This window comes from Protomyctophum parallelum (assembly GCF_964188405.1).
Source record: "Protomyctophum parallelum genome assembly, chromosome: 18".
In the NCBI taxonomy this organism is placed as follows: Eukaryota; Metazoa; Chordata; class Actinopteri; order Myctophiformes; family Myctophidae; genus Protomyctophum; species Protomyctophum parallelum.
Genome location: NC_139716.1, coordinates 17,182,796 through 17,200,812, shown reverse-complemented (window position 1 = coordinate 17,200,812; position 18,017 = coordinate 17,182,796). Strand labels below are relative to the sequence as shown.

Sequence of the window (18,017 nt, the reverse complement as noted above, 5' to 3'; positions counted from 1 at the left end):
AACGACCAGAGGTAATACCAGTGAATACAGGGCTTAGCTACACACAGCAATGGCATTGTGGTGATGATCTCTTAAATGCGACAGTATAGTAGCCTACTATCTAGCAGATTTCTGCCTTCGGTGATGGGGCAACTTCATGGCATAAAACTGTTAGTCCGTCATAGTCCAGTCCAGTCAAGTCATCTCAATCCATTAATAAGTTAATAAATATTCCAATGCACAGCTAAAATACTAGTAAAATACACCAATAAAATGTACTTCCACAAGTAGATAAAATAAGGGGGAAGTACAAATGCACGTACATAAATCTCGGACACACACTCGTGCTTCAACTGGAAAATAGTGTAAAAGTGCTGAAATTAAAACTGACAGATAAAAAAAGAGTTGGGGAACTGAGATCACAAATTCAAAATATGTGAAAGCGTGCACAAGAGATATGGCACCGATCAATCCTGTGGTTTGCAACATTATCAGCAAACACAAACTGCAATTAGATTATGCAGTTATAAACATAAGTACAGTACCTGCAGTGCATTTACGCTCGCTCGCACACACACACACACACACACACACACACACACACACACACACACACACACACACACACACACACACACACACACACACACACACACACACACACACACACACACACACACACACACACACACACACACACACACACACACCGTTGCTGTTGTAACGTATCAGCAGCACTATTGTCTTATTGCATAATAGTCTAAATTTGGGGTATATGCGGCTTTACTAGCTTGCGTCCGCGTGCTGGGAAAGACAAGCCCTGACAACCGCTTACCGTTCAAGATTACAATCGGGGGAAACTGCTTATCCATAGTGAATGAAATTAACAGACCAAACAAACCAAATGAAAAGGTCTCGGCTGATAACAAAAATATCAATGAACACAGTGAAGTCTGTGCCGTGGGGTAATTGAGAGAAGCTGTCAGCAGGCCAGGTGAAACCCTGGCGGAGGGTAGATGATGATAACAGCAAACATTTTGTCTTTTGGGGCAGAATTGGAACACTAGAGCAGTGGTTCTCAAAGTGGGGTCCGGGGACCCCCCAGGGGTCCTTGAGGGAGTTCCAGGGGGTCCCCAGCGAAATGATAGTTTAGAACCAAATGGACCTTTATGAGTCTGTAACTCAGAGAGTGTACAAAATGGAACCTTAACGGGTCCTTTTGGTTCCATTTGTACACTCTCAGAGTTAAATTAACATTGATTTTAGAATAGAAATTGGGGGTCCCCAGAGATAGAAATGTCATTAAAGGTGGGTCCGTCCGTAGACTAATGTATGTCAAACTGGGGGTCCTTTAAATTAAAATGGTGCAGAATCACTGCTAGAGCGATACAAATCTTCTGTTATGGGGGTCCCTGGCATATCTTTTCAAAGTGTAAAAATGAAACCAAATGGACCCTAACAGATCCATTTGGTTTCATTTGACACCCTCAAGAGTGGCAACACCTGGCATTACTTACTTGTGTCGACTTACAAGTCGACACAATTAGAGAATGTAGAAGAATTGTTATTTTTGTCTCCACCAGGCCGAAGGCATGTGGGGAGAGTATGTTTTGCACTCCGTCCGTCCGTGTGTGTGTGTGTCCGTCCGTGTGTGTGTCCGTCCGTCCGTCCGTGTGTCCGTGAGCAGCTAATCTCGGCCACCGTTAACCCGGTCGATGCCACATTTTGCACACACACTCCCTGGATGCCAACGATGAACCTCTGCCCCAAACTTTCCAGAACGGCCTGTTATAGCGCCACCAGGAGGCCGCTTTGTGCAAAACAAGTTTTTGCACAGTACACCTACAGATTTTGTCCAAACATCACGCAAATTGGTACACAGTCTCTCTAGAGCCATTCAACGAAACCGGTCTTTCAGATTTCTCAGACTCCATCCTGATTGGTTAAGATTGGCTTCCAAAGTTCACAGGAGTGCTCAGTTTCAAACAAAATGCTGCAAATCATGAACACATCGCGTGATTTCCGTGAAATTGTGCACCCACATTCCCACTAGGCCGAGGACGAAATGCCACATGAACAATTTCAACTCAGACTCAAGGTGGCGCTATAACTGGCCGAAAAGTGTTTTTACCTCTAACTGCACGGATCTGTGGATAACATTGTATGCCAACTCCCTAGAGGCCAAGGAAAAACCTTTGCCTGGAATTTTTGACATCTGCTCTTTATAGCGCCACCAGGAGGCCGACATATGTAAAACACATTTTCTATTATTACTCCTTCAGATTTTATCCAAATTTCACGCAAATCGGTATACACTATCTCCATAGTCATGTGATCAACACGGAGCGCCACCATTTCCCATCTTCCATCCTGATTGGCTAAGATTGGCTTCCAAAGCTCACACGATTCGTCCATTTCGAAAAAAGGCCACAAATCACAAACACAGTGTGCAATTTCCGTTAAATTATACACGCACATTTTCACTAGGCCGAGGACGACATGCCACAATATTTTCCTCAAAATCAGCCTCACGGTGGCGCTATAACAGGCCAATTCCTGTTTTTAGCTATAACTGCATCGATCTGTATACAACTTATGTATGCACACATGGAAAAACATTGTACCTGCATCCCTCCAACACGAACCTCCGGCCCAAATCTTCCTCAACAGCCTGTTATAGCGCCACCATGAGGCCACAACCTGACCTGCCCTGGTGGAGACGTGTGCCGATTGGCACTTTGTCTAGTTATCAATGTTTGCCCGTCATTATCTTTCCTATATGTTATTGTGGACTAATCTCATGCAATGACAACAAATATTCTAAGGTTTGGGTCTGAGAGGCTAAATCTAATCAGGTGGTCCCCGTGGCTCAAATACCAAATAAATAATGGGCCTCGATATGAAGAGGGTTGAAAACCACTGCACTGGAGCAACAATATAGTATGCATAGTATCTAGAATAGTTTGCATGCGGAAAATGTGTACATGGATGTTCTGCAAACCTGTGCCATATTTGAAGGCTTAAAGAATGGCTTCAGAGAGCAGAGGTTTGACAGAATCACACACAGGGGGCGCCGAGAGACAGAGACACACACACACACACACACACACACACGTGTGCGCGCGCGTGCAGAGGGGAAGAGGCGAGCAGATGAGAGAGAGAAGAATGAGAGGAAAAGCCGGAGAGTGAAACTGAAATGCAGAGAGAGAGTATTATACAGAGTGAGTGGGATCCATCTGAGTTAATCTGGAATCGTTTGCCTCAGCCAAGCAGGGAGAAGCGGGAGCAGCAAGGCAGAACCTGGCCCCGGTCGGGGAGCTGCCAATACTCCGCTGACAGAGAACACAAAGGGCTGCACGTGCATCACGGGCTAAAGAGAGGAGGCGGAGGAGGAGGTGGAGGAGGAGGTGGAGGTGGTGGAGGAGGAGGTGGATGTGGAGGTGGAGGATGTGGTGGAGGTGGAGGTGGATGTGGAGGTGGTGGAGGTGGAGGAGGTGGAGGAGGTGGAAGAGGAGGTGGAGGTGGATGTGGAGGAGAAGGTGGAGGAGGAGGTGGTGGATGTGGAGGTGGAGGAGGAGGAGGAGGTGGATGTGGAGGAGGAGGTGGAGGAGGTGGAGGATGTGGAGGAGAAGGTGGAGGTGGAGGAGGAGGAGGAGGAGGAGGTGGATGTGGAGGTGGAGGAGGAGGAGGAGGAGGTGGATGTGGAGGAGGTGGAGGAGGTGGATGTGGAGGAGGTGGAGGAGGTGGATGTGGAGGTGGTGGAGGAGGTGGATGTGGATGTGGAGGAGGTGGAGGAGGAGGTGGAGGAGGTGGATGTGGAGGTGGAGGTGGAGGAGGAGGAGGTGGAGGTGGAGGAGGAGGTGGTGGAGGTGGAGGAGGTGGAGGAGGAGTTGGAGGAGGAGGAGGTGGAGGAGGTGGTGGTGGAGGTGGAGGAGGAGGTGGTGGAGGTGGAGGAGGAGGTGGAGGAGGAGGTGGTGGAGGTGGAGGAGGTGGAGGAGGAGTTGGAGGAGGTGGAGGAGGTGGAGGAGGTGGTGGTGGAGGTGGAGGAGGAGGTGGAGGAGGTGGAGGAGGTGGTGATGGAGGTGAAGGTGGAGGAGGTGGAGGAGGTGGATGTGGAGGTGGAGGAGGAGGTGGAGGAGGAGGTGGTGGAGGTGGTGGTGGAGGTGGAGGAGGAGGTGGAGGAGGTGGTGGTGGAGGTGAAGGTGGAGGAGGTGGAGGAGGTGGATGTGGAGGTGGAGGAGGAGGTGGAGGAGGAGGAGGTGGAGGAGGTGGAGGTGGAGGAGGAGGAGGTGGAGGAGGTGGTGGAGGTGGAGGTGGAGGAGGTTCTCTACATGAACTTGCCTAGTTGCATACAGATCGCTTATCAGTACTGTGGTCCCGAGACGTAAAAATGACTTTTTTTTTTAGTTTGTTATAAAACAGCATGCTGCTGTCGAACGCCGGAGGCCGCCATCTTTGTTTATGCCGTAAATCGTCTTGCAGCAAAGTAAGTTCCTCTGTTGTGAACTGTCGTGAAATACTACGACACCTGAGTACTGCATTCTGAAAAGATCTATAGGAAAGTTGCAAAAAGCCTGCCAAAGGGGATAAATACTCGGGACCTTATTAGACCCCACATTTATTTAAATGCTTTTGGTTTCTATCCTCTCCTTATTATTTATTTATCAACGATTGTCATTATTATTATTATTATTACTATTCATTTTATTTTATTTTTGTTAAGAAAACCACCAGTAAACGTTGAAACTATTTGCTCCAGAGCTATCCCCTGATATATTAATTTTGCAGACTGAGTTCTGCTAGATGCTGAGCTCCATATTGTTCTGCTCCACCCTGTCTTTATTTTTATTTTGTGTGTGTGTGTGTGTGTGTGTGTGTGTGTGTGTGTGTGTGTGTGCGCGTACGTGTGTGTGTCTCGTGCTCTCCTGTGCGCTGCTCTTCCCACCATCAGCCCAGCTCAATGTCATGGTCATAATGTCATTTTTATTTCTATAATCAAAATATGAAAGGTTTACATATTATACATGTTAATATCAGTAGCCTGTTCCTAAAAATGTACCTTTTAAAGGCCTGGGTTGCTTATAACAAACCAAATGTAATTACTCTCTCTGAGACTTGGTTGACAGACTCTATCCCAGATAATGCTGCTCTATCCCAGATAATACGTGTTGTATAGAGCTGATAGAGGCACAAGAGGAGGAGGAGTGGCTACATATATCTCTTCTCACTTAGCCTCTGAGCTTGTTAACCCAACTGTGAAGCCCATGCATTTTGAATGCCTATTCATCCGAATAATGTTTCATGAAAATAAACACCTGGAAAATTGGAAATATTTACAGGCCCCCGGATGCTCCCTCTGAATCTATACAACACATTGAAATGCAGAAGCCAACTATTTCAAAAACTGCTTAAATAATGATTTCAATAACCCTGTAGCTCACAATCGGATCCACCCTACTCTCACGCTCCCTTGAATAACTCCAGGGTCGACAGCTCCTTTTCTTTTGCCAGAATTACTCCAACTGATGTTCAACAGGCTATCTGTGAGTTAAAACCAGGTACTGCTGGGCCAGATGGTTTGGAGATTAAGTTCTTGAAAATCGCTCCTCACATTCTTTCATTTCCACTATCTGATTTATTTAATCTATCTCTATCTACATGCGAAATTCCATCAATCTGGAAATGTGTCAGTGTAACCCCCCTGCATAAAGCTGGGGATCCACAATTCCAAATGATCTCAACAATTACAGACCTATCTCTATTATCAACAGCACAGTCAAGATATTTGAAAAGTGAATATTTAACCAACTCTCTAAGTATGTCAACGACTCCCATATCCTATCTCCATTCCAATCCGGTTTCAGACCCAATTTCTCAACAACCACAACACTTCTAAAATTCACAAACGATATATTTTCATCATTCGATCAAAGTATGCGCACAGGTGCAATATTTATTGACCTTACTAAGGCATTTGATTTGGTAGACCATTACTTACTTCTCGACAAACTTCATTCCATAGGTCTCTCAAAAGAGCCTGTCCTTTGGTTCAACTCATATCTCCACCTCAGACGTCAGTGCGTCTCATACCAGGGGAACCGCTCTGACCTTAGGATTATGGAGAAAGGGTTCTTCCCTGGGGCCTCTGCTATTCTTCATTTTTATCAATGACCTGCCCTCAATTTTCTCTGACTGCCATATTCAATTATACGCTGATGACGCAGTCATCTACTCCTCTAAACCTGACATTTCCCAAATTCAGTGCTCACTACAGGCTGACTTCGCTGCAGTCCAAAGATGGTTTTACCTCAACAAGCTCACATTGAATAAAAATAAGTCCTTTAGCATGCTTTTCTCCACACGACCAACCCCCCTACCGTTATCTATTACATTTGCTGATGGCACACAAATGGAAAAGGTGGATGAATTCAAATATCTAGGCCTCCGGCTCGACCCTCAACTCTCATTTAAAGGGTAAGACCACTTTTTTTTGAGGTTTGGGTTGTGTAGTTACTTTGCCATGATGCAACTCCAAATGTGGACAAGAAATAAAAAATAACTGCTCCAGTGATTAGAAATTGATAATTCAAAATATGCTCCTCATTGACTTACATTGTAGCTAAAACAGCTCTCAAAGTCACTCTTGTAGTACGTAAACAAACACAAACAATGTTGATTCAGACAATATAGAGCATCACCAAAACTCATGTGGTTTTATTTTTTCATAAAAATGTGGCAAAGTAACTACACAACCCAAACCTCAAAAAAAGTGGTCTTACCCTTTAAATCGCATATTATCCATTAACTGTTTCACCCTTCAGGTCACAAAAATAATTATCTCACAACTAATCCTTCCAATAATAGACTACGCTGACATTGTTTATCAAAATACTTCTGAAACACACCTCTACCCTCTCAATGTAACTTATAATAACCTCTGCAGATTCATTCTAATGTGCCCTTATACGACCCATCACTGCATTATGTATGAGACCCTCAACTGGTTAGATCTCAAATCTAGAAGACACTCGCATTGGCTCATTATAATTTTCAAATGTATTCATTTTAACTACCCGGAATATTTAAAACAGTATCTGCATCCCTTTAGCTCACCTTACAATCTAAGGAATACAGAATATGCCTACCTCACTGTCCCCACCAACATTAGAAAAGTAGTCGGCCGACGTGCTTTCAAATACAAAGCTCCGGATGACTGGAACAATCTCCCCAGCTCTCTCAGATCAATCAACTCCTTCAATATCTTTAAAGTCTCTATACTCACTTATCTTCAAATACCCTGCTCTTGCTTCTGATATACCTCAGTTTCTTTCTTTCATACAAACCTGTGAATACACTGTAAAGTTGACATCTAGGCATGTGCACGTTTGTAATTATGTATCCATCTCATCTCGTTAAAGCATTTTACTGCATGTGCACACAGTATATGTAACAGTTTGTTTCTGATTTAGATTTTTTGATTCATGATCTATGTCCTCTATATGAGTACCATGATGCATTAAGTCCATTATTCTCTGGGTGATTAGGTGGGGTGGGAGCGGCCAGCTTGGGAGAGCTTTTTGTTTTGTAATGTATGCATGGATGTACTTGTAAGTAACGTTTCTGTCTAATGTATTGCTCTGTATTTGCTGTATGTTGCTGGACCCCCTCGAAAACGAGATGATGCATCTCAAGGGGATATCCTCTCAATAAAGGTACATATAGGAGGAGGTGGAGGAGGTTTAATGAGATTACCACCCTACTACAGGATGTAACGACCCGATTCTAGCCAATGAGGACAGACTTCAATGGCCACTTCTGCTTAGCAACATAATGACTCAGTTCCAGAAGAAAAATAAAACGCCTCATACATACAGGTGTGAAAGTAACCATTTAATTTTTGCTGGATAGGGACTGTGCCAACTCAACCTAGTGCTGCATAATTGGATGGGCTCTCTTGGATGGGGTCGTATGATGATGCTTCAGCTTTATTTTTTCCCAAACTACAGCATATTATGCTTAACCCTTTTACTGCTGCCATTTATTGAGAAATTAGGACCTAATTCATGCCAGCATTTTTTTAATTTGAGCTCTTATTTTGAAAAGCCACATTTTGCCTCAACCGGAAGTGAGCTTATCCCTGCCAGCTTTACGTTGCCAAGACAACCTTTGTTTACATGATCGAATCATGCCGGTACATTTTAGCACTCCACAACGTCGGCTCGTGCCGTCAAAGAAACGCTGTTTTGACCAAAAATGCCATCTGGGACAAGGAATAGGAGATACAGGCGATTGAAAGAAACGGATAGAATGGATTCTTATGGCGACGGTGAATTAATATGAACGATCCAGTGCAGTGCTAACAACATTGCTAGCTAACCGGCTAACGTGAGTAGCATTATGGCTTGATCAATCATAAGCACTATAAAAGAGCAATTGCCGAAGGGCTTCGGCAATGGCAGCAAGCGTTAATATCAAATTAATGCTTCAATTGCCGAAGGGCTTCGGCAATGGCAGGAAGACGGTTAATATGAGTCACGAAAACTCTTTTTTCTGGCCTTTAGAACTCTCATCACCGCCTACACATCTCTCTTCAATATCTGGTGTCAACAATATTTTATTTTCTTTAGAGGTTAGTGAGACGAAGAAGCTATAAGGCTAGAGAGAGGAAAGCTGTGCAACACAAGGCTCTGAGTAGAATAAAGAAATAAGAGTCTGCACACTGGATCATGCTCCTTGAAGTTTCAAACGTGTATTTTTCGTCCACCATTGTATATACGTGACGTTTCGAGCCCAAAGTGGCTCTTCTGACGTCTTGGCACTGAGTGGATGTGCGTACGTTTTGGCTTGTTAAAACAACATGCGTTAATGTTCCAGATGTTACTCTCTCTCAGGGACATGCAGAGAGTGTTAGAGAGGCAGGGGCTGAAATTCCGTACTGAGGGCACTTTTGGAAGAAAATAGCCGATCTACAAGCTCTCAACGCGTCGCGCTCGAGATGCGGCGATGACATGGATTTCTAAACAAACTCTTTCAATGCAAAATGCTGAGTTCAAGATCAGGACAGTTCCACCGGAGCTGAAATAACGTTGAGCGGTGGTGAGTAAAAACAGAGAGAGTGGCGGTGGTTTGCTCTTCACCGCGGCTTGTGACGTCATGTTGTCGTTCAGTGGTCACCTAACCACCGAAAATCCAGACTATGTATGAGTCTTAATACTATGACAAAAATATAGTTTGTCGACTACCTTTTGTCACTGACGAAAACGAAATGAAAACTAAACTATGATGACTAAAACTATAAGACTAAAATATACTGACAATTTTGTCAAGAAATAAAAACTTAGGAAGGGACTATTGGACAAGAGATCCAAGTCATTGTACACTTGGTTGCATGCTGAAAATAGCCAATCTACAAGCTCACAACGCGTCGCACTGCGACACGTTGTGAGCTTGTAGATCGGCTATTTTCAGCAAGTGTAAAATCAGTCATTACAACGGCATCATGGCCCGCCAAAATAAATTTTAGTCAACTAAATCCACTGTAGATTTAGCCGACTAAAAATCAAATGATATTTAGCTGACTAAAACCAGAACATTCCAGGTGACTAAAACCACATAAAAACTATTCAAGAGACTACGACAAAAAATTAGCTGTCAAAATCACCACTGAACGCGTCAGGCTCTCCCTCCCTTGACACCACATGTCATCCCCCCTGAATCCTTCTCGTTTTCCTTTGCATAATCCTCCTGGAATCTCAGCAACGAGCATCTACCAGCATGACGGATGGCTGCCAACTCAACAGGAGGCCGATTCTGATCGATTCCAAACACTGTAGTAATTGGAGCGTGCCCTTGAGTCGGCTGAAAGATGCCATTCGGCGACTTCAATCAGTTGCGGCAGCTGGAACAGTGAAGTATAGTTCACAGAAAACTCACCACCGAGTGGGTGTTGTGGGTGTTTGCATTAGCAAGACCTGACCGCTTCTCCGCCTGAACAGCTGTGCAGGTCAGAGCAGAGCAGTACCAACTCCCCGTCAAGCTTGAGCAAAGAACGGCTCAATAGACATATTGTAACAGTAGTTTCCTGTGCATGTTGAAAATGATTCTATGCGCCTTTCTGTTTTTTGCAGTTAAAACCCATTTAGACGATTCTACAAATATCTTCTAAATCCTGACAGTTTTCTTGAAAAATCCATGTTTCTATGACAGTGGTTCTCAAACATTTTCATGTCAAGGACTCCCAAAAATATATCAGTAATTGGCTGCCGACCCCCATCTGAAAAAGATTTGAGCTAAACAAGCTCATAGAGGTTGAAGGTCTGCTATTTTTAAAAAATCGAAGAACGACTGACATAGAAACTTTCAGAAAACTGTCAGGATGTAGAAGACATTTTTAGAATCTGATCTCAGGTCAAAATGGGTTAATGCAATCAGATAGGACTTTTCAGTTGGGATGTATGGGCTGTCAAGTCCAGAAATACGTTTTTTTTGCCACTCAGTATAGGCGTTCCCATGGGGGTCTGTCCGTGGCCCAATGCAAAGCAAACTGGGGGGTCCTTAAAATGTTTGAGAACCACTGCATTACGCAACGTTATGATGCTGAAGAGAAAGCGTATGGTACAACACTGAGTTTGAAAGCCCTCTCTGGAGCCTGTGGAAGAAATGCTGCCGCTCAGGCTCCGTGTGCAGCAATTACAGCAGATGTAATTGTTGTGTCTCACCTTGATGAGGTCACCCAGGAGAATGTTGGCCTCAGCGTACGCCTTCTTCACTTGCTTGAACTTGTGTCCGAGGCCCATGCTGTGCGCCTGGGGGGGAGAAGACAGAGACGGAATGAGGTGCGAAACAGATGAATAAACTTGTTCTCAAGCAAGCCCCTCTGGGCAAACTCAGACGCATCGTCATCTGGCCATTACGATTGACCGCGACGGAATATTTCCTTGCTATATCCGCGCTGCTTGTGATGCCGTTGCTACAGAAACACGAAAGTAATTCTGTCTGCGGAATGATTCAAATGTATGGAATCTAAAATGTGTTACATATTAGAATTGCTTCTATATTTGCGTCTGCATTTCTCATATCCATATACTGTGTGTGTGTGTGTGTGTGTGTGTGTGTGTGTGTGTGTGTGTGTGTGTGTGTGTGTGTGTATACAGACGCATGCTTGTACGCACACGCTTTCCTGTAGGCGTATACTAAGCATTTAAAGTATACGAGGTATAAAGTACAGCAGCCTTGTGTTCATACAACAGAAAGACTGGGTATTGGGCAAGACTGACGTTATGCATATTTCAGGACCTTTCACGGTTCGTCTCAACCATTACTCTATGGCTCTGGTCTCAGGCACCGCGGTGTATTTTTTGACATTCCGTTTCTCTCGAAAGTTGAATGTTGCCAGTACTGTTGGAGCAGCCATAAACTACACAGGTTCATCCCGATGTTCTGGGCATCTTTGTAAAGTTAGTGTAAGTAAAAAGCACGTAAAAGATAGAAGAAAGAAGAATATCAGTCACTCTACCATTCAATGTAGTAGAAGACTTTACACCGCAGATATGCCGTCTCCGCCTACAGGAAATACGTTCGCTGCGACCAGGAGACCAGTCTCTGAATTAAGAATTAAGTAAAGATGCCTTTCGGCTGCGACCACAATGTGTTTGTCATGTCATCTGCTTGTTAAACAGCCAGCTGTTTTAAGAGCTCACACCTGCAGTAGGTGACAAGTTGTACGCTGGCACGTGTTTTGCACCAAATAGTCTTTGACAAGTTCCTGAGCACAACTGTGTAGAAGGTGTCGGACGGTGCAGAGACTCAAAACGTGCACCATATGTGCCACATTGCGGTAGCAAACGTGCACACGCGAGCCCTTGAGGTGTAAGTAAACATTTTTGTTCTGCTATTTTAAAAGCCGTGCCTCCACCGGTAGCTGCACAAGTCATCCTTTCACCCCGCATCGCACTGTATTCTCACGTTAAGCACATTTACAGCTGCGGCGCACACGCCGACACACTGACATTGATGTTCACACAAAAGGAAAGGAAAGGATCAGGGCAGTATCGTACAGAGACATTGGTCCAATGGAAAACACCAGAACATCTTTGAAGATAAGAAGAAGAACCATATATATTTTAGTGTCATATTTTCTCTTAGGTTTGTAATAGCATGACTTCGACAATGTACCATGCATCTAGAGACATTAACCCATTCTGGGCGGGAACCCCTTTTGGTGTTAGCATTATGTTATGCTTTAGCTATTGAAAAATAGCAGATCTACAAGCTCATAGCGCGCCACCGAGTGGCGCGCTACGAGCTTGTAGGTCTGCTATTTTTGAAAAATCTCAGGTCAAAATGGGTTAATGTAAGCCCAAGAGGGTTGTCAGTCACAGGTGTGAGGTTTCTACGGCATGTTTGACACAGCTTCAAGCCTGCCACCAAGAACCCTTATTCTCTAGATTGGACGTTTAGCTTTTAGCTGATCACCAGAGCGGTTGTCAAACTATTCAGGCGTTTTTGTTTTGTTTCGTTTTTTTGCGTATGTCTTACTCTGTCTTGCTTTGACTCATATACCGTAATTTCCGGACTATAAGCCGCACCTTTTTACCCATGATTTGAACCCTGCGGCTTATACAACGGTGCGGCTTATCTATGGATTTTTACAGCTAAAGCAGAGCCATCTAAGGCTCTGAGCTAACGTAACGGCCACTAGGGGGCCTTCTAAATCTATCTATGGCTGGTCCATGCATGCATGCTGCTTTGCAGCTGCCGTTCTGATTGGCCAAAATTCACAACAGTTGTTGTCAAAGTTACAAGTCTACACTGCCTCATGGATGGACGCTTTGTGAGGTTGTAGATATGCTATTTTCGTTGTGCAAGACGTTTCTACGGAGCAGCATAGCATTAGTATGTTACGTTACTTTGTAATGGATTTATATATTATAGGCACGGAGGAGAGGCCAGCGCTGTTTGAAAAACTATGGGATGTTATTCATTCAATTCATACAAGCCTAAATGTTCACATCAAGTTACAACCACAGTTCCTTAGGTCTTTATAATGGCTAGGTTATTTATTATTACATGCTAGGCTTGCTAGCTAGCAGGTTACATTTGGGCAGAGTGAGGAGGGACTGTGTCTTGAATTCTGCCACTGCAGCCCACACGAGTGGCGGTGACGGCAAAATCCACGTACAGTAGGCTTGTATGATATGAAAACAATCAGCCAGGATGAATGGATTAGTACGTAGGTTGGAGAAGTAGTCGATCTCTATACTAAAATTAAGAAAGAATAACATGACACAGAGACGGTCACTGCTTAATTAAATTAATTTAGGACCTAGCAGTTAATTTCGTTTTATTAAACACATTTCTCCTGATTTAGCCCATTGTTTGTAATGGCATCATCATGCTATTATGCCCGTGGATATGCACTTAACAATGTGAACTTAACAATGATAAATTATTATGATAATACTTTTTTTTATAATCAGTATAATAGTGGGGCAGGATGGAAAAGGGGCGACCGTGCGGAAACCTTTACATATGGTAATTAAACATTAATACACCTGCGGCTTATAGTCCGGTGCGGCTTGTATATGTACATATTTGGGATTTTCCCTAAATTTGGCTGGTGCGGCTTATATTCAGGTGCGCCTTATAGTCCGGAAATTACGGTACACAATTGTGAAATCACTACGCCAGGCTCTGAAACTCCATATCGTTGCTATCGGGAGGAAACCACCTAACTCCATTTTTGAGGTTTTTGATTTCTTTCTTTTTTTGCATAAATCAGTGCTATTGAACACCCTTTACACCAACACCATCACCACAGCAAAATGCTGCATTCGTGGTCTGTAGAGGGCAGTTGTTTTACAGACGGGGTAAAAGGGCAGGCGCTGAAGCCCGTGGTGAGCGTGTGGTCCTACCTGGAAGTGCAGGTTTGTGTACTGTCCGCCGGGTATCTCGTTCTCGTAGACGTCGGCGTTGCCAGACTTCATGGTGGCCGTGCAGTCGAACGGCGCATACAGGCCTCTGGCCACCTCCCAGTACTCGCTGTAGTCGTACACGTTCTCCAGGGAGACACCTGAAACAGAGCGGCAGCACACAGACAGAATTAATGATCAGAACCACTATGAAACGCTTGTCAAATATGATGACGAACGGCCAGCAATTATCTCAAGACACACCGTGTCTGTCTTTGTGCGTGCGTGCGTGCGTGCGTGCGATAGAGAGAATTGGATAATGAATTACATTTAATGTTCATGTCTTGTCTGTCTTGTCCGTCAAGAAAGATCACTTACAGGTTTATAAGACGCCAAAATATAATTACACAAACTTACATTGATTTAACTGAAAACTACATGGCAGGCATAATTTGCATGCACACCCACGAAGGCAATGTTAAAATATGATTGTACTGTAATACATTATGTTCTCTTTGTCTGCTTATCCAAAACGTACAGCAAATTAAAAATGTACGAAGCTGTCGCACAACATTTGCTAAAATAGCTGATGTACAAACGTCGGTACATATGCTATGACATAAAAGCTTGGTGCCGGCCACAGATGGGGAGAACAAGACTTTGTTCAAACATGCCACAGCCTGTATAAAATAACATCAACACAACACCATCAATTACTACACTAATAACGGCAAAGTATTCATTGGTTACAACAATGAAGGGAAGACTTGCAATGCTGACGCCATTAAGACCAGCTCAGCAGAACGGAAATACGTCAAGTCTCTGTGACAGTAATGTTGCCATAATGATGTGGATGTGTGTACGCCACATAAAAAATAATACCACCAGAGGAATTAAACTCCACGCAATAGCTCGCTGACTGACTGTTAAGCACAGCTGCAAATTGAAAAACCAACGGGACATTACAACTGGGCAATTTACAATGCCACTACACCAATATTTATGTATAGTACTGTGTACAGTACATACATACGTACATGTGGAAATGCAACAACCTTGTTTTAATTCCAAAATATTATCCCACTATTTTGTAACCCATTTTTTCACCCGGTGCCAATTGCCTAAAGCTGAAATCCTGGGTGCTATACTCTCTCCATCTGCCAACCCGGGGAGAGCCATGCTTCCTTGCATGAGGAGTGAACAGGCCGCTTCTTGTCACCTGACAGACGGTAGTTTCCCCCGGTAGGACATATAGCGCATGGAAGGAACACGTTATTCCAACCAGTTCCTCTCCCCTCCGTTTTTGAGCTTGTAGGTCGGCTATTTTTGCTACGACAGTAATATGCAATGTGGCCCCTCTGGAGTGAGTGTGGAAATATAGTGGCCCTCTCTCTCTCTCTCTCCATCGTCAAAATTGACTATAGCCTATATAGCCTATATGACGACTCAGCGGTGGGCATCTTGGGTGCACCAAAGCGGGGATCGCCATGGAAACGGTCACTCTCTCTGAACTCTGTGATGGAGAAGAACAACATGCTTCAATTTTAAAAGCACCGTGCCTGCATGGAAACCCACGGCGAACTAACTATGAGGCAGATGGGCACACCTACAGTAATGTGACAAACTCAGGCTTGTGATGTTCTTCACTAAATGACACGGGGAGCATTTATCCTCTATGGTAATTAACAGTAAGTAACTATACTTCAGAATGTGCTTGTGCACTTCCACTGATGTTGGAAAAACGATGCCACTATGAATGTAATGTGAAGTTAATGTGCATGGGTTGTTTTGTGTATGTATGTGTGTGTGTGTGTGTGTCTGGTTTTTTTCCCGCACATGTTGCAGTCTGCCAAAGCCTGGTCGGTAATTAGGTCCATTTTCCCCCAGCGCTTGGAAAATTGCACAAAATCATCATTTTCCTGGACGCTTCTCACAGGAAATGGAACCCATGAATGACAAGCTGCGCTCTCTTATATGACATTAAACCCTCTGAAATCCAGACGTGACAGCGCGCGCCAGGCCATTCAAACAACAAAGCACTCAGCTGTTTCTTCAGACAAACAAACTAGATCCACTGTGCTTACGCGGCTCTATAGTTGAATTGGCTGATTGTCTGAATTATCTTCACTGCCAATGCCAATGGAAAGTGATAAATATGTAATTGTACTGATCAACAGAGGAATGGATCTCTTCTCTTGTGAGATTAAAGAGTCCACGTTCAGTGGAACTGATCATTAACACCACCACAACAACAACAGTAGTTCCTTCAATGAAACATTCAACACCTTGAATGGATAAATAAAAGCAGTTCAAAACTGATGCAATTATTATTATTTTGCCCAGATTTCAATCCGTGAAAGTTGGTTCTGAGCATGGCAACAATAGTATTCTGTGTGCCATAACTTACATGGCACAGAATCCCTGAATATTATCAGGAATAATCTAGACTAAAATTAGTTCAATCACCTTCTCCTAACAACCTTGGATTTATTTTCCTTCAAAACCACTCAATATATACTCCTGTTTTTCATTTAGACATTAGCCAGTTTCTACTGAGGAGGACTGCCCATAATTAATCCGACTATGTGGTGTTGCGTGCGGTTAGGGTTAGGATTAACCCATTAAGACCTCTAGTTACCTTGCCGTTATGTAACTTCAAAGTTGGGCAAAGCAATCTAAAGTAGTTGCTCCATACAGTGAAACATCTCTCTAAGCCACTCTTTTAGCACATGAACTAATGCAAAAAAGAGAAGCTGATTCTCACAATATATACTGTAGATTTAATATAGAACATCGCAAAACCTCGTAGTGGAATACGTATATGTCAGAGCAAGCACAAGTTCTACAATGCCTTCTAAATCCAACACAATTTCCCATGTTGATCCATCGGAAGCCTGAAGCCTGAGTCTAATCTTTAGCCCATTTTGGGCGGGAACCCCTTTTGGTGTTTTAAAGCATTATGTTATACTTTAGCTATTGAAAAATAGCAGATTACAAACTCAGATACAAACTCATGAACTTGCAGGTCTGCTATTTTTGAAAAATCGTGAAAATGTGGCCCAAAAGTTTGAATATATTCTTTCAGAGCGAACGGTTTTTAACTCAAATATTAGCTTCTGGAAGGTCCCTGGAACAACATACTTTCAGATGGGGGTCGGCGGCCAATTACAGATATTTTTGGGCGTCCTTGACATGAAATATTGAGAACCACTGATAGCGAAACATGAGGTTTTTCAGAAAACTGTCAGAAGACATTTTGTAGAATCAGTTATACGTGTTGAAATATGGACAGTTTGATGAGCCTCATTAGGGATTTATATGGTGCGTGTAAAATGAGCAGTGAAGAGGACCATTACGTGACACACAGAGAGCTATTGTACGTGTTTATCGTTAACGCTGCTAAATGCTCCGTGACCGTCAATTAATGTATCGATCAATCAATCGGGGCGGCAGACTCTCTCTCTCACTCGCGGCCATCAATACGAGTCATTAGCGATAGGCCTACTACATCACTTTAACCCATTAAGACCCGAGGCCACATTCTACAGGTGCCTTCCGAATCCGTAGCATTCACACAAGATTTTCCAGCTGATTTATACAAGTTTGCAGCACGGCACAAAGTGACGCGCATATACAGTATACGAGAGCATATATACAGTACGTCTGGATTTTTGTATAGCGAACGCTAAAATCTATACTAGATGCTTTGCCGGTTTTAAGGAGTTAATGCGTGGCACACCTGTGTGCGCGCACACGCACACGCACACACACACACACACACACACACACACACACACACACACACACACACACACACACACACACACGTTATAACTACAGGGTCTCTGGTGTTCTGCAACAGATGATTGTATAAGGTTTATATACTTATAATACTTTTACTAATATTTAACCCACTATTACGATTATTCAAAACCTCTTCTAAATCCTATAACAGTTTACTGACAAAACCTACAGTATGTTACTGTTTCATGACAAGGAGGACCCCCAAAATGATATGTATTTGACCCCCAAAATGATATGTATTTGACCCCCAAAATGATATGTATTTGCCTGCCGACCCCCATCTCAGAATACCGTATTGTCCTCTGATTATAAGACGACCCCCAT

At 43.6% G+C, this 18,017-nt stretch overlaps 1 protein-coding gene across 1 annotated transcript in view; it reads right to left on the bottom strand.

The window, feature by feature from the left end:
• Window positions 1-18,017, bottom strand: part of LOC310875852 (pyruvate carboxylase, mitochondrial-like) — a 427,358-nt gene that overhangs the window by 47,343 nt on the left and 361,998 nt on the right. Inside the window, exons 20-21 of the mRNA XM_083789259.1 lie at window positions 13,893-14,050; window positions 10,698-10,784 (exon numbers count right to left, since the gene is read on the bottom strand). Coding sequence (XP_083645385.1) covers window positions 10,698-10,784; window positions 13,893-14,050 — 245 coding nt within the window. The remainder of the gene's footprint in view (window positions 1-10,697; window positions 10,785-13,892; window positions 14,051-18,017) is intronic.